The sequence below is a fragment of the Labrus mixtus genome, chromosome 7, assembly GCF_963584025.1.
Source record: "Labrus mixtus chromosome 7, fLabMix1.1, whole genome shotgun sequence".
In the NCBI taxonomy this organism is placed as follows: Eukaryota; Metazoa; Chordata; class Actinopteri; order Labriformes; family Labridae; genus Labrus; species Labrus mixtus.
Genome location: NC_083618.1, coordinates 14073733 through 14099447, shown reverse-complemented (window position 1 = coordinate 14099447; position 25715 = coordinate 14073733). Strand labels below are relative to the sequence as shown.

General features: G+C 39.5%; 1 protein-coding gene across 1 annotated transcript in view; it reads left to right on the top strand.

The window, feature by feature from the left end:
• Positions 1-25715, top strand: part of atg7 (ATG7 autophagy related 7 homolog (S. cerevisiae)) — a 62961-nt gene that overhangs the window by 29962 nt on the left and 7284 nt on the right. The window contains exons 17-18 of the mRNA XM_061043157.1: positions 1478-1558; positions 7566-7688. Coding sequence (XP_060899140.1) covers positions 1478-1558; positions 7566-7688 — 204 coding nt within the window. The remainder of the gene's footprint in view (positions 1-1477; positions 1559-7565; positions 7689-25715) is intronic.

Genomic DNA, 25715 nt, shown 5'->3' with positions numbered 1-25715 from the left:
GGCCATTTTAATTAGAATTATCGGCAAATCTCTTGAAAGATATAAAAGGCACACAGAGTGAATGTAATGAGCCCGCAGCTAACACTCTTGGTAGAGAAGAACCAGTCTTCTGTACAATTTGAGATTATTAGTCACACGGTGGGAGATGTAAACCTTATTTTGATAGCCTTAGTCTAACACACAGCATTCACTGAGAAATGAAATGTTAGACTTAATAAATTTAGTTATGTAAACCGGTCCCATGTTGAGTAAAGGGGAAAAGTAAAAAGAGCTTTCATACCGCATGTCACACCTACCCATTCACTCCCTGATGGTAGAGGCTGCTATGTAAGGTGTCCATCAGAAGTAACTATACTAAGCATCCCAAGTTTACCCTACGTGAGCCCATCTAGGACATTATTAATAATCAGTTTATAATTGTGCAATTTACCTAGTCAATTGAAGTGGTTTCACATCAAGAGGATTTTTTTCAAGTCTTAAGATGAAGTTAAACCTACTGAAGTTGGTCAGGTTTAAAAAACTTTCATAATAAATGTGGAAATAGGTGCATTACTTTTGTGAGTGTTGATGGTTGGAAAGTTGGTATAATGGAGAGTATTTCAAAGAAAGGGTGTGTGATGATGTCATAGTGTTTGAAGCCACTCGTCCCAGTTAAAAACTGAAAGCTCTTATTTTCCTCTTTTGTTCACTCTCTGCATTATGAAGCCACTTCTCTCAAAAATTCGATGTATTTTTTTTGTTTTATTACCAGATGATTATAGTGAGGCATTCATTTCATCTGCTGGTCTACATGCGTCACCACAAAACATCACTGATTGAGCTTTTATTTGAAGCAGGAGGATGTGGGTATAAGAGAGGAGGAGGGAAACAATGAATGGAATATATATCAGTGATGAGTGGCGTTTCAACCATAGACTGGAAATATGAAGGTTTCAACATGTGTCGCCACAGAGTTTGTTGTTGCGTGTGTCTGTGTGTTTGAGGGAAGGCGTCCTTTGGACAGTCATCAAGGTAATTAGTGGTAATTACTGCTGCCATAAATAGGAGTGAAGGATTTCAAAGGAGAGACCGAAAAATAAATATATGAAAGGCTGCAGCCTCTCAGGCACCAGATGGCGCTATATGCATGCTTTTAAACCTCAGATCCAAACTTCTCTCAGAGTTTAAAGCATTGGATTTAATGTTTACTACTTTTACTACTGAAGATTTAATCTTCCTGATAACCTGAAAAGGTATCAAGGTTGCTTCTTTCCCATATAAGGATCATATCTGTCCAAAACACGTTTGGTGAACAATAAAATGAACTTTTTTTTTAAATTTTGTTTCATCAGCTTTTGTCTCTTTATGCTTAGGGAGTTTTTGCACATACACATTTCAAATGTACAATATGAATAAATTAATGGTTTTAAAGAAATGCCCCCCTTTGAGTTGTGATGTTTAATATCATATTGTTGACATGTCGATTTCTCTTCCACAGATCCGAGGTTTTCTTTCAAGGTTCGACAACGTCCTGCCTGCCAGCCTGGCCTTTGACAAATGTACCGCCTGCTCACCCATTGTAAGTAGCACATGTTGTAAGTGAAAAGCTCCAAATATGAGTTTTAAGATCCGGTTTACTCCGAAGACAAGTGATTTGAGAGCAACTTTGTTATGAACCACAAGTTGCAGCCTTAGCAGAAATAAGGGGATTCCCATCTCTCCCATTTCTGCATTGTTGAATCAGTTGAGCTATGTTGAAATGTTATTCCTGGAGGAATACTGAACACACACACACACACACACACACACACACACACACACATACACACACACAGAAAAGCTGGTAAAGCCATGTGGTAACAATCAGGCAGCAGTTGCTCATTGATGTCAGTTACTGTCGTATGAGTTGATTTAGCTGCTTCCACCACTGCTGTTTGTGTGTGTGTGTGTGTGTGTGTGTGGGTGTGTGGGTGTGTGTGGGTGTGTGTGATTGTGTGTGTGGGTGTGTGCTACGTGTTTATAGAAGAGTTGGTGAATGGTACACATATCCAACATTATCCAAGTTAGGGTGGGAGAAATTGCCTGAGTGTCTTTTTACCTCGTAGCCATTGGTCCAAAGCCAACTAACAGGCCAATCATTGCTCCAGGTGGATACGTAGTTAGAAGCACCCAGTGATATTATTGGTTAAACAAGTGTAAGACCAAAGGGGGAGGGGGCACAGCTTAGTGAGGCACAAATGAAATTAAAAAAAAGGGAGAAAAAGCAAGATAGGGGTGAGGGGGTTGGGATAAAGAGAGGAAGTGCAGGACTGAAGAAAGGTTGTTGTGATGAGTGGAAGGCTGGTTCTCTCTCTTTTTTCTCTCCCTGATCTCAATGCAGTCTTTGTGTCTATAAAGAGGTCATAAAGCCCCAGATCTATCACTTTCATGAGAAGACAGAGTGAGTGCAACACAGAGGGAGAAACCAAGACTCAGAGGGGGGAGGGAAATTGAAGTTGGCTAGCTTTTACTTAAAAAAAAAAAAAAAAAAAAAAAAAAAAAGACGTTTTCTCCAACTACGCTGCCTCTAAAAAAAAAAAAAAAAAAAAGGACAAAGTTCCAGCCCATCTTAAGGTGTCGTGTTTCTGCCTGTGTGACTGATGAGATTATTCGGTCTGCACGGAGGGTTCATAAGGTTTGACAGTGATTGGCTGAAGCCTGTGTAGCCAGGAACAATGAACAACACGAGTTAGGAAAGACAATCCTTTGCTGAGGAAGGGATCTAGGCTGAGTAGTGAAATACATGAATATGTTTTGATTCCCTAAATCCCACCCACACACATTTTCCCTCACTGTTTTGCATCTGCTTATTTCCCTTTAACTCTTTCTCTTGCTACCAGTCCTTCTACTCTTTCAACTCTCCCTCTTTTCTTCTCCCCCTGCTTACCTTTTCTCCTTTCCTGTTCTCTCTCCTCCTGTCTTTGTGTGTCCCTCTGTCCATCTATCACTCCACTGTAATGTGTGTGCGTATGTCTTTGTCTTCAGTGTGTGTGTGTGTGTGTGTGTGTGTGTGTGTGTGTGTGTGTGTGTGTGTATTCCTGCCGCAGTCAGCTGTGTGCTGCCAGGTCACTATGGAAACAAAACAATCCAGCCCCTGTCTGGACTGGAGCAGTTCCTGTAGAGTTGAGGCTTTTCATTTTGTGTGTGTATGTGTACTTGAGTGTGTGTGTGTGTGCGCGCACATTTCCTAACTCTTTTCTGGGGCTAAAAGCCAATAAAGCTAATGCCAGAGAGTAAATCACAGCTGACGTGGCTTTGTCTTAAACCGTGCCAGACACCTCTTACTACAATTACTTGTACTAACACTACCAAATACGCTAACACTATTCATCTTATTTTTTTTATTGTAATGTAAAAACTTGTTTTGAACAACATTGTAGTCACATGCAAAGCTCACAGTGTTTTTCATATTAAATGTCTGACTTCCTTTGAACCTTTTATTACCTGGCGCTTCATTAGGATCAAAAATAGTCCCCGTCATGTCACAGATTGCAACATTTGAATCTTGGTGTGCAGGTACATTACCTCTCTATTGTATTGGGTTTGATTTTGAAATTTTCATCTTAAGGTTTTATAAATGTGATAATCCAGATTTAAGATGAAGCCTTTGAGGTTGCTAAAGTATACTTACAATAAGTTAAGATTGTGTTATTATAACACTAAACTCTGAAACTACTTCTGATGTTAAAAATGCAATGCAAGTAAAGTCATCAATGAAATATATAATCTCGTCTATTTCGGCTTGGCAACATTTAAAAAAAAAATGGGAAAGTAGTCAATTTGATGATCTATCATCAAGTAGTCAAAGTGGTTATCTTTTAATACAAATATTATCAGGTTTTAACATCCCAGAAATGATGATATGCCCCTTTACTCTGTTCAATTATTTAAAAATAAATAAATGTCAACAGAATAAACTCAGCACACACACGCAAACACACATATATATATATTTATAAATATATATATATATATATATATATATATATATATACTGTATATGCTATGACACATTTTTGAATAAATATATACTTTTTTTCCCTACATGCTTTTCTTTACAAATAAGGTAGACTTGTATGTGTTGCACGGAAACCACTAAGTCTTAACTCATTCTTTACAAGCTTTGTTTCCTGGGAAGTGTGATGATTCTCTGAAATACCATAAAGCCTGAGTGGTTCCTAAATGAGTCAGTATGGAGGTTGTGTGTTTCTAACCTGGTGTATTGACCGTACATGTTAACAGGGGAAGTCAGAGCCATTGAGTCACCAGGAACTGTTTACTCATTTACACTCAGGGAGCAGTGAGTGTTACATCAAGGCAAAACCACTAACAAAAGGCCCCTTAACATTTAGTCGATAGTTTGGCATCAGTCTGAACTCATCCGTCCTGCATGGTTTACGTAGTTTACACCTGTGGATACTAGGGATGCAACAATACAGTCAGCCCACGGTTCAATACGTACCTCGTTTTTTTGGTCACGGTTCGGTTCGGTTCGGTTCTGATGGCCCAGGCCGTTAAAGTGTTTCCAGTGTTAAGTGTTTTAGGCAAATTTTACAGAATAGCAAGGGATAAAGAAAGACAGCTACTTTTTCATTTTAAAACTATTTATTTTACTTTGAAGCAAAAACAAAGTCATACACATTCCTGGTGTATTGTATGGTATAAAATAAACAAAACTATATAAAATACATATAAAATAAAATAACACTTCCAAAGGACAAGTGCTTAACCCTGGCAGCCCACAGCTGCCGGTAGCCCATATACAAACTAGGGAAATATTAATTCAAAAGTAAAATAAATAATAAACAAAAATTCACTACTTTCAATAAATAAACCTGTACTTCAGTAAACATAAATTGGCCATTTTAAATAAATAAACCTGTACTCAGTGGCCTACATCGTGCAATATCAGTATGGTCAGCTATCTATTCCTGTATTTTGAGGTTCTTCTGTAAAAAGATAAGCTTGTCGTCATTCTCTGCATTAGAACGATTTGCAACAGAGCGATTTGCACTTACAATGTCACCTGCAGTGGAGAAAATTCTCTCACTTGCAACAGAGGTTCCCTGGACACAGAGGTGTTGTTGTGCAAGTTTTGCTACATGGGGGTACTTGCATTTGTTTGTTTTCCACCACATGAATGGATCAGCATCCACATGAATGCAGTCTGCCAACTTGTATGTGGTGACTTCCTTCTCAATGATCTGGGCAATGGGTTCCTCTGTTCTGAAGAGACATTGCAGTCTTCTTCTTGGGAGGGGGAGAGGATGTATTTTCTTCCCTTAGGTATGGCACAGGACTCTTTGCTTGACCCTGTGTTACAAAGAGAATGGCCCTTTAATATAATTACACAACTACAGTGTATAACATATTACAATTGTTAAAATATCAGTGACATGAATACATCTAATTATATGTAAAAACAATCAAACCACATTTTTTCAATAAAAACATGGTAATCAAATAATACCTGCTGTTCATACTGCTGTTCATACTTACCTGCTCGCTCCAATACGGCCATGTTATTTCTTGTAGTTTTTAGCAATGTTCCATCATAAGGTGTTGCTTGCACCCTATTTACTCTCTTCTTCCCCTTTCCTTTTCTTGTTTTGTTCTTTTTAGCGAGCCTATTCTCATATCTGGTCAATGACTACAGGTTGAAACTAGCCTTTTCGCTAACGCTGGCACATTTACAGAAATGTTGCTTAATATACACTGTCCATGTAAAATAAAATAAGAAAATTCATAAATAAACTAATTTGGCTACATTCAAAACTGCTTTTAGTAAAACTCAGACAGTTACAAGATGATCTTTGTTGCTTAACAGTCAATAAATACAGGATATATATTTACATTCCTTTTGACTGTCAACAAAAACATTAACTTTGCATTACAGTAAACCATGTTCTTTATGTTACGAGCAATCCGATGTATGATTCATTTAATAATGCAACATACCAACGCACACACACTCAAAAACACACAGTCATTAAACCTGTAGTTTTTGGTACTGTTAAGTTAATATGGAATATCATAACTAATTGTTTCTGTTTATTTTTATCAGGTGCTAAACAGCCCTTTAAATTTCATCCACTATCACACTAAATTTTGATTTGAACTTTTGTATCTTGTCTCGGGAACTACAGGTTTGATGTAGGTGTATCTTTTTTTATCATAATTAAAAACCTCTTTTGATATTTACTGGATTTCCATTTTTCCATTTTCAGTTTTATTTTGAAATTAAAACTGTGCCATAATACAAGATACTATGGAAGTCACTACTCATGTTATTGTTTGTCTAGTATTGATATGGACACAAGTTAATGATGTAAGTGTATTGTATTATCACAGTTATCATGTTGCCTCTGTGTCAGGAGCAACTCTATTTCAACAAAGTGATTTTGGCCGTTGGCGTCTCATGTAACGGATCCCATGCGTGGAAGTGGAGAATCAAAGAAATAAAAGAGAAGGAAGGCAAGAAAAGAGAGGTTGAAAAGACTAACGAGAGACACGTCAGTGTGTATTGTGTGCAGTGTGTCTGGCTCCAAGGCTAGACGCCAGGTCAGTCTGCGAACACACACACATGCACAGGTATTGACTCACATAGTGTGTCGATGTCTGAGGTGGAGGTAACCCTACACCTGCAGAGGAGGGTCTGTTGGGTGTCCATGAAAGGCACGTCCAAGCCTAGGAAGGTAGACGAGAGGGCAGAGGATCTGTGTGTTGTCTGTGATGTGTGTGTTTTGGAAAGTAGGTGTGGATATTTGAAGTGTGTACTGGTAGGAGATCAAGGTAAACATCGGCATGATGGCATGAGGTGCTGAGCTGTGGTGTCACACAGGCTGGGCATATAGGGCAGAGGGACCAATTAGATTTTTTTAGACCCATAAAAGCCCGTTTCTATCTTATGATATATTTGATTTAAGTGTACCCCCCTTCCAAATACCGAGCCATCAGCATGCCTCAGCCCTTCACTCTTAAAGGAACACATGAGATTCAAACTTGTTCACTCAGATTGTCATGCCTGATGCTGTAATTACTCTTAAATAAACAAGATGTTTTGTTTAACTTGAGAGATTAATCGATGCAATACCATTAAACAACCTTTTCCACCATTGTTTTTTTTTTTACAAGGTTTGCATTTCAACTTCAGGGCAAATTGAAAAAAAGTTTGAAAATGTGTCTTTTCTCCAATTGGAGGCTAATGCATTTATTCATTCGGGTTGTAACTTAGTTTAATATGAGTCAGACTTTTTTTTTTAAATCTGCCAAGCATTCTTCATTTAACTCTAAAACTGGTGCCTGTGTGAATATGTAGAATATGTACCTACAAAGTTAAGCGACACATATAATTACTTCTGTTAACAAAGCAATTTTTTTGTGTGTCAATTTATTTAATAGTCTATTGGTTGTCATTCCACAGTTGAGGGCAGCATCTTTGGAATAAATGCTTACAGAATTGCCTGCATCATGTTTCTTTTCTCATATATGTATTTGTAGACAAGCAAAAGACTCAACTTGTCCTGTTACATCTTGTTTTTGTCCAGGTCCTGGACCACTATGAGAGGGAAGGATTCAACTTTCTGTCCAAGGTTTTTAATTCCTCCCACTCATTCCTTGAAGACCTGACCGGGTTGACACTGTTGCACCAAGAGACACAGGCTGCAGAGGTAAAAACACACTCTCATACACACCTGCACTAACAGTATGGAAACATACTCATAACCTGCTGAGCTCAGAGAGGCAGGGTCAACATGTACCTGAATAAAAACATCATGTAACACTTAATGCCACTTTGACAAGAGGAAATCATATTCCATCTTGATTTTTTTTCAAGTGAACTGAGCCTCTTTTTGATTTACAATTCATGAGCCTGTTCTCAGGTATACCAGGTATTACTTGAAAGAATATCAGCAAGCCCTTTGGAGCTAAGAGCCTAAAACATCCTTAAGTGGCTTCAATTCAGTTTCACATCTCTGGCTTCAAACTGTGATTGACATGTTCCAGGGTAGGTCAGAGGGATTCAATATTCAACCTGTCATGGGAATGCCTTAGGAAAAGTCTGACATCGCGGCTCAAGAGAGGGGCTTCTTGGTGCTCTTGCTTTTTCCTGCATGAACCCTGCCTGGATCTAAATAAGGGATGGAAAATAGATTGTTAGATAGAGCTTATGAAGGTCTTCACGAGCTGAGTAGGCTTTGTGACCCTGAGAAATCCTTACAAAACGCTTTATTCCCTTACAAAACATCTGTGCCCTCATTTGGGAATTAAGGAATATATGTGTGGGGTTACTTAAATTAAATGCACTGTTTTTTTATTCAAATAAAGGCATAGATATTTTTCCTGTAACTTCCTTTTTCTTTCTTTGTTGCCATAGTAGCACACAGTTGATTTCTGTGGAGCAACAAGTTCTACAAAGTTCCAACAAACAACTGCCAGAAAAACTTGGTTGAAGAATATGGGTGGTTTTCCTCAAGACTCCCCTCTGACATGAGACGGAGGGGAGTGTAGGGAGAGACAGAAAATGAGTGGGTGTGGGGTTGGGTCTAGGCCTGTCGAGCTGTGGGAAAATCCCACGTACTTTCTCCCCAACTCCTACTCATAACACAGATGGAGGAGGGGAGGAGAGAGAGCGAAGAAGCAAGCGAAAAAGGAGGGCAGATAAGAGAAACAAAGGAGGGAGAAAAGACTAAGAGAAGAGAGAATGGATTTTAAACTAGGACAGGGATTCTGGGAAATAAAGATGTTAGAGGGACAGAAAGTAGAAGCCAGTGAAGACTAAATGAAGTCTGTTTTTTTTTTCTTTAGTGTTACTCTATATCTTCCTTCATTTATTTTTCCCACTTTATCCTTTCTCTCGCCTCTCTTCAGTCTTCATGTCTTTCACTATCCTCTCTACCTCTTTCGTTTGTTCTTTGCCTCACTATCCACCCCCGTCTCTGGTTTAGGTCCTCTTGTCTTCCATCAGAAGATGGAGAGATTGTTTTGATTGCTCAGCCCACTAGCGCCAGAAGTCTTAGCGCCTGTTTCCTGTACACAGATTAGCTCTTCTGAAAACTACTGCACTTGGAGAACGTCCCTTTAAGTTTTTTTTTCCCCATCCAATTCCGGGAAGGGACAGAAGTGCTTCTCTGACTTGTGAAAGCATATTATTACTTTTTTTTTTTTTTTTTATACATGCATCCAATCGAAACAGGCCTGTGGCTCACTTTAGGTCTTGACCTGTATTTAAAGAAGAACTGGCCTTAGGTAATGATCATTCTCAATGTTAGGAAATGAGAAGTGAGAAGGGATCTTTTTGGGACACATTTTCTATTTCTTAATTTAAGAGTTTTATACAAATATGAGTTGGTCTTGGATGTTAGTATCAGATTATTTATTGACTCTTTATTTGAAGAACATTTTAGTTCAACTTAATCACATTAAGAGATACCTAAATCATCGTCTAAGTTTAGTTTTTTAGAAGCCAGTCGTACTGTAAATCTGTGATTTTGGGACTGTGTGGTTGCTCAATGACTAATTTGGAACACAATGAAATTTGTCATACATTACAAAATGTTTGTGTATGGATTATAGTGGTCTTTGATGACTGTATTTGCACTGGTCTCTTCTCCTGAACCGTGGTTCTGGATTCATTACAGGCTGTGTGTATCTGTGTGTGTATTTGCACATGCGTGTGTATGAAACCGTTCTAAACTATAATCTACGTCACCAAATAGCACTACTATGTACTTAAGGTCTATTCTGGGCAACTTTGTAACCTGAGAACTACTTTTTATGCGGTCACCACAGAGTTTTGGGGGAGTTCAAGTTCGGTAAAAGCTTAGACTGACTGAAAGCTATGTGTGTGTGCATGCTTTTCTGTGTGCACATAGCAGTATGAATGGCGCCTTTGTGTGAACAGCCCTGTTGGGATTTCATACTCTTGTAGCAGAATGGCAGTGCTTGAAAATTTGTCTTGCAGTGTCTTAAGACTCCTAACTGGTGGCATTTTTTTTTTTTATACCTGAAACAGAACACAAGGCAGAAAAAATGAATAATAATAAAATGGCCGGGATTAATACACCGAAACAACAAGTGCTTTCAATTTCAACATGACAAACAAATGGGGGCCCCCATAGTCCAAACAGTGACTAAACTTATGCTGTTTTCACATGTGCACTCGCTATAATGAGAGTGTTTACATTAATATCAATGCTATGTGTAGTTCGACGGAGTCACAATAGAGAAAAAGATACTGGCAGACAGAAAACATAATGCAGCAGTTTAATTACGTGCACAGAGACAGCAACAGTCACGTGCATACAGTCAGAGGTGGGCACGGTTCATCAAAATTTAACTCCCTTAACCATTTAATCGTTTTAAAAGAAGTCAGTTAATTAAGTTGATATTTAATACAAGTAGATATGTACAGTATATCAAAAAGCAGCAAAAACAGTCAGTAGATACAAGTCCTCCAACCAACACAGCAGCCACAATATGTGCATATGTCCTCCTACAGACAAACAAACAAGTGTTTTTCATCAGTTTTTTCTTACCGCCTGAACGTCTGCTGTAGCTACTCCTCCAGCCCATCAAAAACGGTCCTGCGGCATCAGCGCAACGGTCCTCACGATCCCAGCTCTGCATATAGTATGTGGTCGTGCACCTATCACAATATTGAAGTAAATGTCACTACCCCCTCCTTTTGCTCAAGGGGAATTCTCCTGATAATAGCCTGTTGCGTTCTCTCATCAGCTCACGATGACTTTCTGTAGAAATTATACTTGGGGGCTGGCAGAATAAAGTCAGAATGAAAAATGTGGCTTTAGGCATATTTATTTCATTCTAAATCTGAAAACTAAGAAATATGGCGATGCAGATTTTGTTGTGACGGGGGCTACATTATGTATTTGCGTCAAATCAAGTTCATTTCTGGGTTTCAGGTCAAAGATGCCAATCCTTGTTGCTGCCATGGTCAAGATGAGGTATAAGAGGGCTCACTTGAACAGAGCTGGGCCTCCCATTCACTATGCCAAGAATTTAAACAAATGCTAAACCAGGTTATTGTGTCAGCATGCACATGTAGTCATTGTCTTAGTCGACTAGTCCTCCTTAATGTGACCTCACTGAGGAGGGCTGGGTCAGACAAATGAACACACACAAACACTACTTCCGTAGAGGAAATGAGTGTCTGTACAGGATGTTGTACCTCTCTTCGGATGCCCACACAATGATTTCAGCTTGAGGATTCATTAAAGAACTGCTCATATTCATCCTAACAGGCATAAACAGGGGTCTAGCTATTTCTTATTATTAAAAATGTAAAAAAACAGGGAAATAATGTGATTTTTTTTTTTTAGTACATATCCTGAGTACAACATGCGTACAAGTAAAAGGGCTATTCCATCATAAAAACCTACTTGTAGCAATAATGCCATAACATCGCATAAGCTTTCTTGATGTCACACTTTGGTTTGTCGATTACGTCATGAAATGAAGTCGACATCTTGACCGCTCCTGTGTAGCTTTCCTGGAGCTGAAAGTGAAAATGTTGGGTGCAAGGTTGGAGTTGGAGCAAAGCGAAGGGTTGGTCTTTGACAAGTTATAGAAACTAAACACTCTCAGCTAGAGGCTAACTTATTAGCAGGGGAATGAAAAGTTAACTGTTAAAAATGTATAAGCTAAGAGAGCTTGGGGCGGCTGTGGATCAGTGGTAGTCTGTCATTTTTACAATTGGAAGGTCGGTGGTTTGAATCCAGCTTCTGCTCAAGTCAAAGTGTCCTTGGGCAAAACATGGAACCCGAAGTTGCTCTGGGTGCTGAGTAGCATGAACAGCGGTTTGTGAATGTCTGTAAAAATGAGATTAGATAGCACTGATGGGCACTTTAAATAACAGCCTCTACTGTATGAATGTTAATGGGTGAATGTGACATGTAGTTCAAAAGTGCTTTAGGCCGTTAGAAGACTAGAAGAGCACTGTTTAAATCAGGGCTCTCCAACAGGTAGCTTGGGAGCTGGTTTTAAGTAGCTCGCTTGTAGGTTGACTGACTGTGTTAAAAAAAAAAAAAAATCTGACGACAGTAAATGCGCCTCTTCCCACTATTCATATATTTATTCAATATACTTTTATATTGGTTCAAGTGTTATGCTATTGGCATTACAGTATGACAAAGGGTGGTAAATCCTACAGTTATTTAAGATACGGAAATTTATAATATTTATTTAATTAAATGTTTTGGGATCGTTTAAAAACAAATCTCGGTAAAATACAACTTTGTTGCCTCCATAGTTTCTGACCATGAATTGTAGTCAAGGTCATAAAGAGAAAGGTTAAAAGTAGTAGAGCCTTTGGAAAATTTGCAAACCCGATGGTTTAGGGCATTACTTTGTGTTTTTAGTGACTTGAATCACACAACTTAGTACACTTGATTAGTCAAATTTAAAAGTGATCTGTGATTAATATTTTTGCCAGCTATACCACAGTTGCTTTACACAATATGGTATAAAATGAGACTGGTGATCATGTTTCGTCCTTCTTATTCAATTTTCTCCTCATCATTTTCCGAAAGCTATGCCATTGTGCATGCTTGTTGTTGTGTGTTCCCGCACACATCAATCTGTCTCAGTGTGAACGCGAAGGATGTGTGACCCTCTCAGCACAAAGAGTCTTTTTTTTGCAGAGGTCATGTTCCACTCCCATCCACCTACTCCAAACATGCAGCGCTGCCAGTAAGTCACAAGATAAAGACGTTTACAGTGAACTCAGAGCAGAATGTGTCACTTGTCACACTCTGGTCTTTTGTTTTTTGATGTTATCTTGTGACACAATTTTTTTTTTGTTCATTGAAGAATGGAGTGACAGCTTCTCCAACTCAGGGAAAAACAAAATCTGGAATGCATGACAAGCTCATCACAACTTTTGTATTATTTAAGTCTAGTGTCTTTAATATTCAATGTGTGCCCAAATCCCATGTGTCTAGACAAATAATGGAGCAACAGATCTGCATTTGATGTGATTATCTCTCATAGGATTTAGAACCCAACACCAAGGGGGTTCATTTTCTGGACCACATTATCCATCCAATAACACTCTTGAGGGTGTAACCTGTGTTTGTACAACAAGCTCATCACACTGATGTAGTTTGAAATGAAATCATTGTAGAATTACCTCAATCTTTACTTAATAAAATAGGACCCTCCTGGAAGATTCCGCATCCAGGACTCCTGGGGGTCTTGGGCCCCTCAAATTTGTTTTAAGGTAACACCCAGTGTATCTAATCTTGAGTTCAGTGTCTTGCTCAAGAATAGTCCTATGAGACTAGTTGATGGTTAGGAGTGGCCAACATGTGATAACTAAGTCTTAAAGAAATTGTACTTACCGTACTCCATTTTTTGTTTTACAAGAAGATGGCCATGGATTGAACCACCATTTTATTAAAAGCCAAATTATATTTTTTAGATAACGCTACAAATCCAAAATCTTAACACTTAACACAAATCTTATTTTTTTGTCTGATTCAAGTGCATCAAGGCTGTTTAGTAAAGTATAGACGCCTATGTACCTCTAGCTGTTTTGATAACAGCCTGTGCGCCATCAGTTGCCACAAATCATCACCTTGAGTCATACTAATGCCCCGAAGGAGCAGAGGCTTCCAACCACCCACGCTCGACCCTGTTCTGCTCTGTGCCGCTCTACGTAAAACAGTGTGCTGACGATAAAGTTGATTTAGTTATGTTGGCTCATCACCCGGCAGCTTGGAAAACACACAAGTACTAGCCTGCATGCACGCGCACACACACACACACTCGCACACACTCACACACACTCACACATACACTCAAAGACGCACACACTTTCTCGTCTCACCAGTCACATGCTTCTTTCCTCCCTCACTCTCTTTATCAGCCCCACATAAACACACACACACACACACACACACACACACACACACACACACACACACACACACACGCAAACAGTTGAGCGTCAGAGGGCCCCATGTATGTCAGAGCTTTATCCAAACACAGCTACGGTTGCTACATGCTACAATTATTACCAGATGGACCCAGGGAAAACATATTAAGTCTGCTTTTTCATTAGCACACTGTGCACCCTCCTGTGAGACCCAGAGATGGAGAGACAGAGGAAGAAAGAAAAAGAGAGAGAGACATTTGAAAAAGTGTAACTGATTTCAGATTTCCATTTGAGCACAATTCACCTTTTTTTTTGTCTTTTCTCCATTTTATTTAAAGGTGCAATAAAATGGAAGTATGTTTTTGGGTTGCTATGCTTTCAAAACAAGTTTTTTATCTGTCCATATCAAAGCCCCTCCCCCTTTTTTTTCCCATTCTTGCACTCAGGGGAGAAATAAGCAATGACTTTGAAATAGATGTTATAACACAATGTGATCAAACCACGCTCCACCCATCATAACCCTTGACTTTATGTGTGTCACAAAACCTAGCACAGTAACATTGTTTGGATATAATGCCAAAGTAACCACTTGATTAATCAAATGAACAAAACAAACACTTAATGCTGATAGGTCCAGGCGTCACAAATATAAAGATTCTATACTTGTTATATGATTTAAACGAACAACAAAATGTGTCAAATGTCAACTTTGGCTTCAAATTAACTTTTAATGGCTCTCTATGGACCAAATACGTATCAAAGAAAACATATGTTATACTCCTCTTTGTTATATCCTTTTAAACAAGATGTTATCTTACACTCTGTCTTTTTTTTATCGAGATTCATCTTATCTAAGGTGCACCAGAAGGGACGAAATAGCATGCGATTAATTGTGAGAAAAGAGATAAAAAATGTCCCGGGACCTTCAACTGATTTTTGTGTGTTGGAGTGAGACATAATGAGAAGAAAAGAGCTTTTATTTTCAGTTTAGGCCAAATTAACTGGCAGCGTTTCTTGTGTTTGTTCCCTGTAAGAATTACATTTTTTGGTACTTATATAGATATATTCTAAGAACGTTGTTTCAGTTCATGTAGTTAAATGTATTGAGTCCGTAGAAGAGTAAAAGAAAAAACATCCACCTGTTTATCAGAGGGAACTATATTTTTCATGTCCGGTCAGTTATAAGCTTATATGCAAATGTTTTTCAATTTTGTTGATAACACTCCCAATTAATTAGAATGAAATGAAATTGAAATTTCATTTCATTTCAGGAAATCAACAAAGACTTTTGAGGTGGCAGGCTGGGGAAATTCTTTATATTGTGTCTTCAGACAGGCACATATGTTCACCAGTGTCCTTATTTATCATTGGCACTGAGCTCATGTGTATTTATGTACAGGATGTATGTTAACCATGTATGCTAGACATCTAATGCACAGCTAATTATAAATGTGTGCTCCACTTACATGGATGTATGTCAGCTATGTAGAGAGCCATCACACCTCCTACACATCCTCTCTTTACATATTTCGGCTTCTTCTGCCTGCACGTCCACGGTGTCTCTCCCACACACACACACACACACACACACACACACACATTGATCACTATACATAGTCTAAACCTCCCTAGTTCCTAACAGGCTAAATTCAGAAGCTTTGTGTCAGTCCGTGGCTTGACTTCTAACCTTGCTTGCTAACCTTCCTAACCCTCTCCTGAGTGTTTGAAAGTTTTTCTCTGTTGCAGACCTGTGTATATTTGGTTGTGCAAAATTCTATGTTGATATAATTGTGAATGATATATATATACTCTCTATATATATATTTGCCCGACAACTGTCCCAGGTTAAAACAAATAGTTTTGAATGTTGTGTGTACTGTAAGGATGAATATGAATAGTTCTTTAATGAATCCTAAACGTTTGCCATCTAATATTGGAATGTAAGCGACTCCATCTTCACTACTATGAAAAAAAAAAACATATCAAAAAGTACTTTAAATCAACATGCAATCACATACACACACACACACACACACACACACACACACACACACACATACACACATATAGGCACAGGCTTCTCCTCCTGAGTAATGACAAACACATACCATCTACTTGAAAGCATTATAAATAAAAAGTTGCTTCATAATGTCACTTTTATTTATTTATTTTTAAAAAATGGTTCATCCTTTATATTTTTTCAAATATAATTTTTACTGAAACATTTCAGGATCCAATTTCATACAGACGAAGTATAACTAAGTTGAAGAATTTCAAATGTGTAGTGAATTCAAATGATCATCCTAGATGTTCAAGTCTCTTATGAAGAGGTCTGTTTTACTCTGTCAGCACTGCGCCGGGAAAATGGAGATGAAAAAAAGTAATATGTCTAACAAAACGCATTCTGTGTCAGAGGAGGTCTTTATTTAGAACTTAGATCAGGTGGGCTTGAAATGTCATCACTCCTCCTTACTGTTTCTAAAGTTGAGGTAATATGATTCTCAGAGAGAGCATACTGTAGCAGTTCAGTGTTTTCCTTTTTTATTACAGGGAGCCATCTTTAGACAAATTACTGCTCAGTGATATATTGTGTTGATAACCACATCACTAATAAAACAATATATACATAAACTAATATCAAACATCAAATCAGTGATGTATACATGTCACATTTGGTCACTATGAAAAGTAAACATTATCCTGGTTTCCTTTTCTTTATCGGCCTCGTCTTTGATTTGTGACTTTCCAGGAAGCCTATGGGCTAATATTAAGTTTAAGGTGAGAAGATCTGAATGTCTTTGGCTTGCACTGTGCTCCGCTTCATATTCTTCTATGCTGGGCTTCTTAATATTATCACACTTGGACACTAGGCTGGAGCCGGAGACTGGGTGTACTGTAGTTGGGGGGCAAATGGGTCACATGGCACCCAGGACAGCTGTCTCAAGCATTGAGCGTGAAGGGGCCCATTCAGATTTACTAATCATCAATCACAGGAGGGTTATTTTCATATGTCATAAATATAGTCATAATAAAGAGAACGTTTTCTTCACTACATGGGAAAAGTAACTGCAGCCCTGCTCCTATACATGGCCTCTCCTCTGCGGCGCCAAGCAGTCCAGAGAGGAGCCTTCTTCTTCTGGCCTGGCAGCTGGCTGTGTGCAGGGACAGACAGACAGACAGATGACTGAGTCGAAGTCTAGCCGTCCCTGTTTAGCTCCTACTCCTCTTCGGTAGCTTTTAACAACTATTTCTGTATCTGCACCGGTGTTACATTTTCAGAGCCAGCTTTCACTTCCGAAACCGACCAACCACAGTTCACACAACAAGCCGCAGACGCGTCCCATCTAATGTATGCAGCTCAGTATGATAATATGCTCTTTAGCATGAAGACTTTCATTTATAATTAAACAAGATACGCTTTTTTAAATAACCGTTTATAAATGTCCCTGCATCTTAATTTTTATGCATTTCAAAAGAAACGCTTTTTTTTCCCCCAATTTCTGTACGTCCTGCAAGATGTTTACAAAAAATGAGTTATTCTCACTGATTTCCAAGACTTTTTAAGTAAAATATTTAGTGTAAAAAATATATAATGCAGAGTAGGAACCTAGTCTACTTTGTAGCACCCTAGTTCTCACAACTAAGTGTCCACCTGGGGGTTTTTGTTTTTTTGGGTCTGCTGCTGGAAGCGCTCTCTCATCATTGGGAACAATTGAAAAAAGAAGCTGGCACTCAGTATATTCAGCAGTGTAAATATGGAGTATTAATACACAATTATAACATAAATGTGTCCCCATCATGATAACTTTTGTTTTTTTTAGAAAAGTTATCAACATTATTTAATCTAAAATTGAGTGAAGTTGGTTTCACCTTTTTAATTTTGAAAAGTATTCAAGTATTTCCAGCTTTTGTATGTGTGGTGCTAACACATCTTTTTGGGTATATACTGTAGATATAAGTCAAATTTAAATGTGTATGTCCAGCTTCTGTGATGATTGTGCGTACAAACATACTGCTTTGTTGAAGTGTTTCCTCGAAGCACATCTGAAAGCAGGACTGTTCACTCCTCTGGTCCTGGTTGCAGTTTATCTTTGATACAGAAAAGAGACTCCAGCTGCTTCAAAGACACAGATAAGAGCTGGACCACTCTGCGCGGTGTGTATGTGTCCGTGCCTACATGTGCATGTTTGAATGCTGCACAGCCTGATCCTGGCCTGCTTGTCTGGTCACAGGTAATCTGCCCTGGAGCTCTGGCCTGAAAAAGAAAAACACACAAACATGCATGCACATTATGTGGCCTCAGTGCCAATTCTTATCTTCTCTCCTGAAGATGTTCTGTCCAGCACATGGAGGACGGTGATAACATCAAGCCTCTGGCTGAGATATTTACTCAAACAGAAACACAGCAGATGTAATAACATACACGGACATAAGTCTATGCAAATATGTATGTTTCTATTCATCTTTATATACTGCACATGTGCTTATTTTTTCTTTGTTTCTATGACTGACTCACACTTTTGTGAGGGGGGGCGGGCCGCCCCCCTAATGTAATGGTAGGGTAAACACTGCTATGCATGTTTAAACTCTCAAAATAAGGCATATAAGCAATAAGGTTTCTTGCTGGCAAGCGTTTCAAATTCTATGACATTTGAAGGTGTAACCATAAAAAATGATCATATCTAACTTGCATTACTGTACTATCTCGCTGTTTATAACATGATAAATAACATGTTTCTTGATTTAAATACAAATCAACTTCTTAAAGGAAGTCAGCATTGACTGAAGTTTCACACTCAAGTCAGATCCTGGATTCATTGATTCAAGTTTTGTTTTTGACTGAGCTAATAATCCCCATGGATGTTTGGCTGGATGAGACTTTTAGAACAAGGCAGAAAGGGAGAAAGAGTTTTGCTTTCTCGTGTGATGTAGGAAAAGTGTGTGTGGGTGTATGTACGTATGCAGTATAGCCTTCATGCGTGCATGTGCCAGGGGCCCTATGTGATTGCTCCTCTGACCACATGTCTGTTGGCTTTGACTCGCAGCTCTAATTAAACCTAGGGCAGGTCTGAACTGGCAACACACACACACACACACACACACACACACACACACACACACACACACACACACACACACATACGCACAGCCTCTGAAGTTGATCTATTATTGCCACATGGTTTATTAAATAGAGTTTAAACTGACATTCACAAAGCAGTGTGTCCTCAGAGTCATCAGCAGCCGAACCTAATGATGATTTAATCTGTTTAAGACTTTAATTTTTTATAATTTACAGCAACTGTTATTTGAAGAAATAAGTCATCATCTTCATTACCGTCATCACTAAGTATCAAATGGGTCACAATGTCGTACTTATGGTTTCTTGAAAATGATTCAAACCTACAATGACATTTGATCAATTTTGTTTAAACAAGTTTGAAGTTATGAAACAGTCAGATGTGAGTCAGAAGAAGTGTTGACAGCCGCCTCTAGTATACAGGAAATGTGTTGGCGGGAAATGGGGAGGGGGAGATACAGAGGGAGAGAGGAAAAGGGAAGGGAGGCGGTGACTGACAGATTATTTAAAAAAAGAGAAAGAGGCAAATTGAGCAAGAGAATATTTGAGCTTTTAAGAAGAAAGAGAATATTCTAGTTGTTTGACACAAAAAAAATCACAACTGCATCATTAAGAGTAAGTGATTTATTTTAAGGTAAATCAGTGAAGAATTCAGAAATAGATATATTAGAGTTGAGTCTTAGACGGACAGCAGTGCTGAGAAAAGTAGAGTAAAAAAGTTAAAGGTTTCAGGAAAAGGTTAATGACATGTAGGGAGAGTTGTCCTGAAAAAGAGGGCGAACAGTCACTCAGTGTCTCGGGAGAAACAACAGGACCCAGCTGTTGCTCCGCAGGCCGCCACACCCAGCCGAGAGAGAGAGACTCCATTTGTTTTTGTAGCTGGCCTTTACAACTCTGGGAGGAAAGAGGGGAAAGGGGAGGTGGTGGCCACAGCAGAGTTTGACCGACTTACAGTAAAGATAAACAGGGAAGAGGACTGAGCGTGTACTCTTTCATTAGGAAATGGGAAGAGCAGGAAAAGGTGGATGCTGCATCACTTCCTGGTTTTTCATTTCGTGTAATGGGCTTCGCTGCAAAGGGTTTTGCTATCTTGGCCGGGTGTTGTGATTGCCGAGCTTTGTTTGATTACCCCCAAGACTGAAGAGTTTATGAAAACACTGCCAGGGGACGTGACCTCAGCTGGGACCTGCACACTAACTCCTTTCCCACCAAAGCTCCCCTAAACGGTTTCTCCTCTCTCTTACCGATGTCAAACCACTTTCACTCACAGCAGTGTCAGCCTTCACTCTCCCTCTGGTGTCCATTTAACCTCCTTTTAACCTCTTAGGTTCCATCTCCCCTCTCATCTGTCAATCACACTTTGCCTTATCTCACAATCTTACCTGCCCAAGTGTAATCCCTTTTTAAAGATTCTGCTTAAAATGAATAATCTGTCGGCATAGATCTTAGATTTTTGTAAGCCAGAAGTGATCTGTTGTGCGTTCACAGTGTGCTTATAGTATTGACCAAGCATGTGTTAATAGACTCTGGTTGTATACAGCAAAAAAAATAAGACAATATTGCTTTAAATAATCTTGATTAGAAAAAATCAACATGAAGGTGCAGCTAAAATCTGCCTTTAGGCGGTCAGGGTACTTCTTAAGTTGCTAGTTGCACTGTAAACACCCATAACACATAGAGGAAGCAGTGGCCCTAAAGTCCTTGATCACAAACCGCTGGCTAAACAGCAATGCCTGAAGAATTGGCCACTACTTCCAGAGATGGGTTCAGATATTGTTCAAAGTGTCACAGTGTGAATAGCTTCCTAGCCTCAAAATCCCCAAATCTAAAAGATCAAGCCTGCCTACTCTTATCTAATAGCTATCCCTCACCTGTTAACACACACCATGATCACAAGAAGAACATGCAGCATGTATCTACCATCAGGCAGCCTTTGTGGCATTCAAGGCAGGGTTTCAATATTTTAAGTCAATGGATTTTTTTTGTGCTGGTCACATGTTAGTCAAAAGCATAACCAACAGCATTTGACTTTGTGAAAATTTGAATAAACATACCGGTAACACATACAGCGAGCCATAGTGGTAAAAAAAAACATACAGTGGTTGATGCAGGAACCAAACGTGGAGAGCCTGGCGTTATTAATTGTCTGCTCATATTGTAGCATGGAGCATAAAAACAGTTCAAAACATCTTATTAAGACCCTGTCTGTTGTGTTAACTCTATAACCCTCTTTTGTTGGCCCGAAACAGCTTTGTGATGGAAAACTAGTGTGAGTGTGCGTTTGGTTGTGGTGTCCATAGAATTACAGGGCCTGACAAGCTTTCGTTAGTGGGTGAAGGACTTACCAGGATGTTACCTCACCCAGTGAAAGAAAGGATCTTAACATTCATTGTTATTTTAATTACCTTTTAACAGGCGTTTATTATGTGGATCTGACACCTTCTGTGATCTGTATGAAGGCCTGGTCGATGATTTGTAATCCACACACTAGATGTAGGTGTGTGGGTCAGTATTATACCAAAGAGAACAGGACATGCTCTGCTGAGAGTGCATGTTAGGTTAGTGAGTGCCCCTCCTCTTCCTGTGTCCACCCACCTCCTCTTCCTCTTCCTCTTCCTGTCTAAAACCACACACACACACACACACACACAAAAGTCCGGCCTGTTCACTATGTTCCCCCCCTAGGACCCTTAGGCCTGAAACAATAAGGCAGAACACAGAGGATCAGAAAATGATCATTTTAAACACAGTGGGGAAACTAAACTACCTAAATCTACGTGTTCTGAGTCCACACATGCTGTTCGAGAGGACCAATGCAATGTGGAAAAAAGTTTAGATTTAGCTGCTTCTATTCCTAATGAGAGCTCGTGTTGTATCACATAGCTTTGTTTGGGAGAGGTTGGACTTATTGAGGCCTCGAATTGTAAATGTAGTTTAAAATGTCTTGAGGAAAAGCCAAATAGCATGCAGTTTAGATATTAGATACGATGGTGCTATCAGGCAATGAAGACAATGCCTGTCATGCTAGGATCCCCATAATCTGTATATGAGCAGATTCTATGTATGAATGCAGAATTTGAAGGTACAATTTTTGGAGTCAAAAGTATTCATTTCAACAGGTGAAAATAGGTCTTTTTTTAACATCACATATTACCTCAGGAGACACCCCCCCCCCCCCCCAAATCTGACAGGGATATTCCCCCGCTGTGAGGTACATGTGTGAACAGCCAGGTCAGGAGAATATCCAGAGCGGACCTCCTGAAATGATCTAGATATTTTCATGAGTGCATTTGTTAAAAAGGGGTGTGTGTGTGTGTGTGTGTGTGTGTGTGTGTGTGTGTGTGTGTGTGTGTGTGTGTGTGTGTGTGTGTGTGTGTGTGTGTGTGTGTGTGTGTGTGTGTGTGTGTGTGTGTGTGTGTGTGTGTGTGTGTGTGTGTGTGTGTGTGTGTGTGTGTGTGTGTGTGTGTGTGTGTGTGTGTGTGTGTGTGTGTGTGTGTGTGTGTGTGTGTGTGTGTGTGTGTGTGTGTGTGTGTGTGTGTGTGTGTGTGTGTGTGTGTGTGTGTGTGTGTGTGTGTGTGTGTGTGTGTGCGCGCTCGCTCAGTTGTTCAATATTTCCGCTTGTCTGACTGTCAAGCCTGTAAAAATCTGTGCACGTTGGTAGAAAGAATGGTTATGTGTCTAGACTTTGTAGGTTAAAGCTATTTTCACATTTTTTTTCGGTGGCACCCTCCTCGTCAAAAATATGACACACCTACGACCGTGAATCTGAATCACAGTTTCAACATCTTGCATCCACTGACGCATCTGGAACTACTTTTATCAGGCGACTGATTTTACTGCCAAGCAATATTAGCCAAAGCTCTGCTTATTGTGTGGAATTGTATATAGTGCCTGGAGACATTACTTTATTAAAGAGTTGGCATTAGGAGCTTTAGAGTTCTTCAGTAGTCGTATATTTTTACTCAGATAGCTTTGGATGGCCCGAAGTGATAATCAGGAGAAAATGAAGGCACTCAAAAGCAGAATAACAAGAAAGGACTGTCTGGTCTTTTGAACCCACGAGGCGCTTCAAATCACATGGCGTTCTACTCCTTTACACACATAAATACACTGATTCCTTACAAGGTGATAACATGTTAATCAGGATCTTTTCTAATGCTTATTCAAACACAAACTTTGGGACTCGAACAGCCTTTGGGAGAAATTTGGGGCTCAGTATTTCGCCCAAGGATACATTGAGATGCCGGAGCAAAGGAGCTGCGGATCTATCTATGGAACGTCCGCCTTATATGGTGTCTGACGTGTGTGCTTCTGTTACAATGTTTCAGAAGAGTCCTTTTTTTCCAAATGTATCTGTTACTGCAGGATCTGTTTGAGTTTCTAGGTCTTTGTTGAGTTTGTAGAGATGAGAAAGGCACGTTGTGTTTACTACTTTGACTGAACCGCCTGAGAACCAAGTGAAGCGTTTTGCTTTCATAGAACTGAGGGCCAACTTGCTTTACACATTGTTTTCATGAACTGTAAATTGGTGAGTGCTTAAGGCTTATTTGTGCAGTAACTTGTCAAGAAAGACAAGTGATAAATTAAAGAGCAAATCTGAATAAATGAGGGGAATTCCCTCTAACTGTATACAACTCACTTTGAAGCATTTAAACGTCTGAGACACAAAGACTTGGGTGTCAGCCTCTCTTATTTTCCCAGACTTTGCCATGGATCTGACCTTTTAACTTTTCATCCTTTTTTTAAACCACTTCTTTCCTGCTGAATTCCACCACACAGCAGATTCCCGCCACATTGTGCAGGCATTCTTGAGAGGAATCCAGGAAATTTAGTGGGGAATGCAGCATTGCTCCAGCAGCAGTTGGAGTTCGCTGGGCTGCATGAGGTCATTTTTTTCTGCCTAAAGCAGCTATTCATGTGCATTCATCAGCGTCTCTGTACATTTGCTTCGTGTGTGTGTGTGTGTGTGTGTGTGTGTGTGTGTGTGTGTGTGTGTGTGTGTGTGTGTGTGTGTGTGTGTGTGTGTGTGTGTGTGTGTGTGTGTGTGTGTGTGTGTGTGTGTGCGTGTGCGTGTGCGTGTGCGTGTGTGTGTGGTGATGTAAAAGTGTTACTGGAATGGAAGACACAGACAAAATAATGTTTGACAAAATGTAGTCCTAGTTGATCTTTGTTTATCATCCATCTTTAAGATGTTTAATATTGAATTCAAAAAATCTGTTCATCAGTGTATTTAATGCAAACATGACTGTTAGCGTTTCACCTTTAAAGGTTAAAAGCAGCGATCAATACACATGAACTCTTAACACTATAACACAAGATGAATATTTTTGCATAATTAAATCTCCATTGCAATCTTTGTGCCATTAACAGCACACACTGTAGTGCCTCAGTGGAAGACATAAAAAAAAAGGAAAGTCCATTGAAATGTTTTCTGCAAGGTGAACTTTAAAATGTGGGCAATTTTCTTCAGATATTCAAATTGCAAGAGGAAGTACTATTATATTCCTGTTAGGATTTAATTGAATGCTTAGAAGTTTTTGTTTTCTTTTATGACCCTAATAAAAGGGTTCCAGATAAAAGTAGTTCTCTGAGCCTCCCCTCAGGTGATTGCAGACCTTATCACGTCTTTTGTACTTCAAAGTCTGTTTCACAGCCCACTACTCCTCCATAACCGGAAACTGAATCCTCAGAAAGGCTACACCCAAACTGCATTATTTATTGACCCGAACCACCCTGAGCCCACGCTACGTGTGTGTGTGTGTGTGTGTGTGTGTGTGTGTGTGTGTGTGTGTGTGTGTGTGTGTGTGTGTGTGTGTGTGTGTGTGTGTGTGTGTGTGTGTGTGTGTGTGTGTGTGTGTGTGTGTGTGTGTGTGTGTGTGTGTGTGTGTGTGTGTGTGTGTGTGTGTGTGTGTGTGTGTGTGTGTGTGTGTGTGTGTGTGTGTGTGTGTGTGTGTGTGTGTGTGTGTGTGTGTGTGTGTGTGTGTGTGTGTGTGTGTGTGTGTGTGTGCGCGTGTGTGTGGTTTTGTGCTCATCAGTTAGTGTAAGTGTCTTTCATTTGTGCACAAGTAGATGAGTCAACGTGTCATTTTAGAGTTATTTTAGCATCATGAGGTCACTACACACACATGAACACACCTGCTATTTCTTTTGTAGTTCAGTTTGTTTTTTTCAGGTATTTTGAGTGTCTTGATAAACAGTAGACTGTGGTTGGCATGGGCAGAGGAAAAACAATTTCAAAAGATGAGAAGAAGTATGTAAGGAAGCTATGAATTAAAATTTTGGCCAAAAAACAAAACTTTACAAAACTATCTTATTCAGTGCTGTAGCCTACAGAAGAAGCTCATCTCTCTTTGATTGGAGCTGTGTTGCTCTTCCTCCCCCTTTTGGATGTCAACCCTGGCCTCGGGGGGGGGGGGTGGGGGGTGGGGGGGGGGGGGGGGGGTGAAGGGGGAAGCACCCCCCCTTGTTAACATAAATCATCAAACACATCCTCCTGGCCAGCACATGTTAGACCAGAGGAAACCAGACTTTCCATTGCTTGTCACTCCTTTGTGAAGTATGAACTAATTAACCAGCGCTGATGTTCCTGCGGGCTGATACTTTCATCAGGTTTAGTTTAGAGTTTGTAAAAAGGAAAGAAACTCTAGGACAATTATTTTGCCATTTTCATTGATCAAACAGTCAAACTGTGGTGTTTTTTTCATTAGTTAAAAACACCCCAAT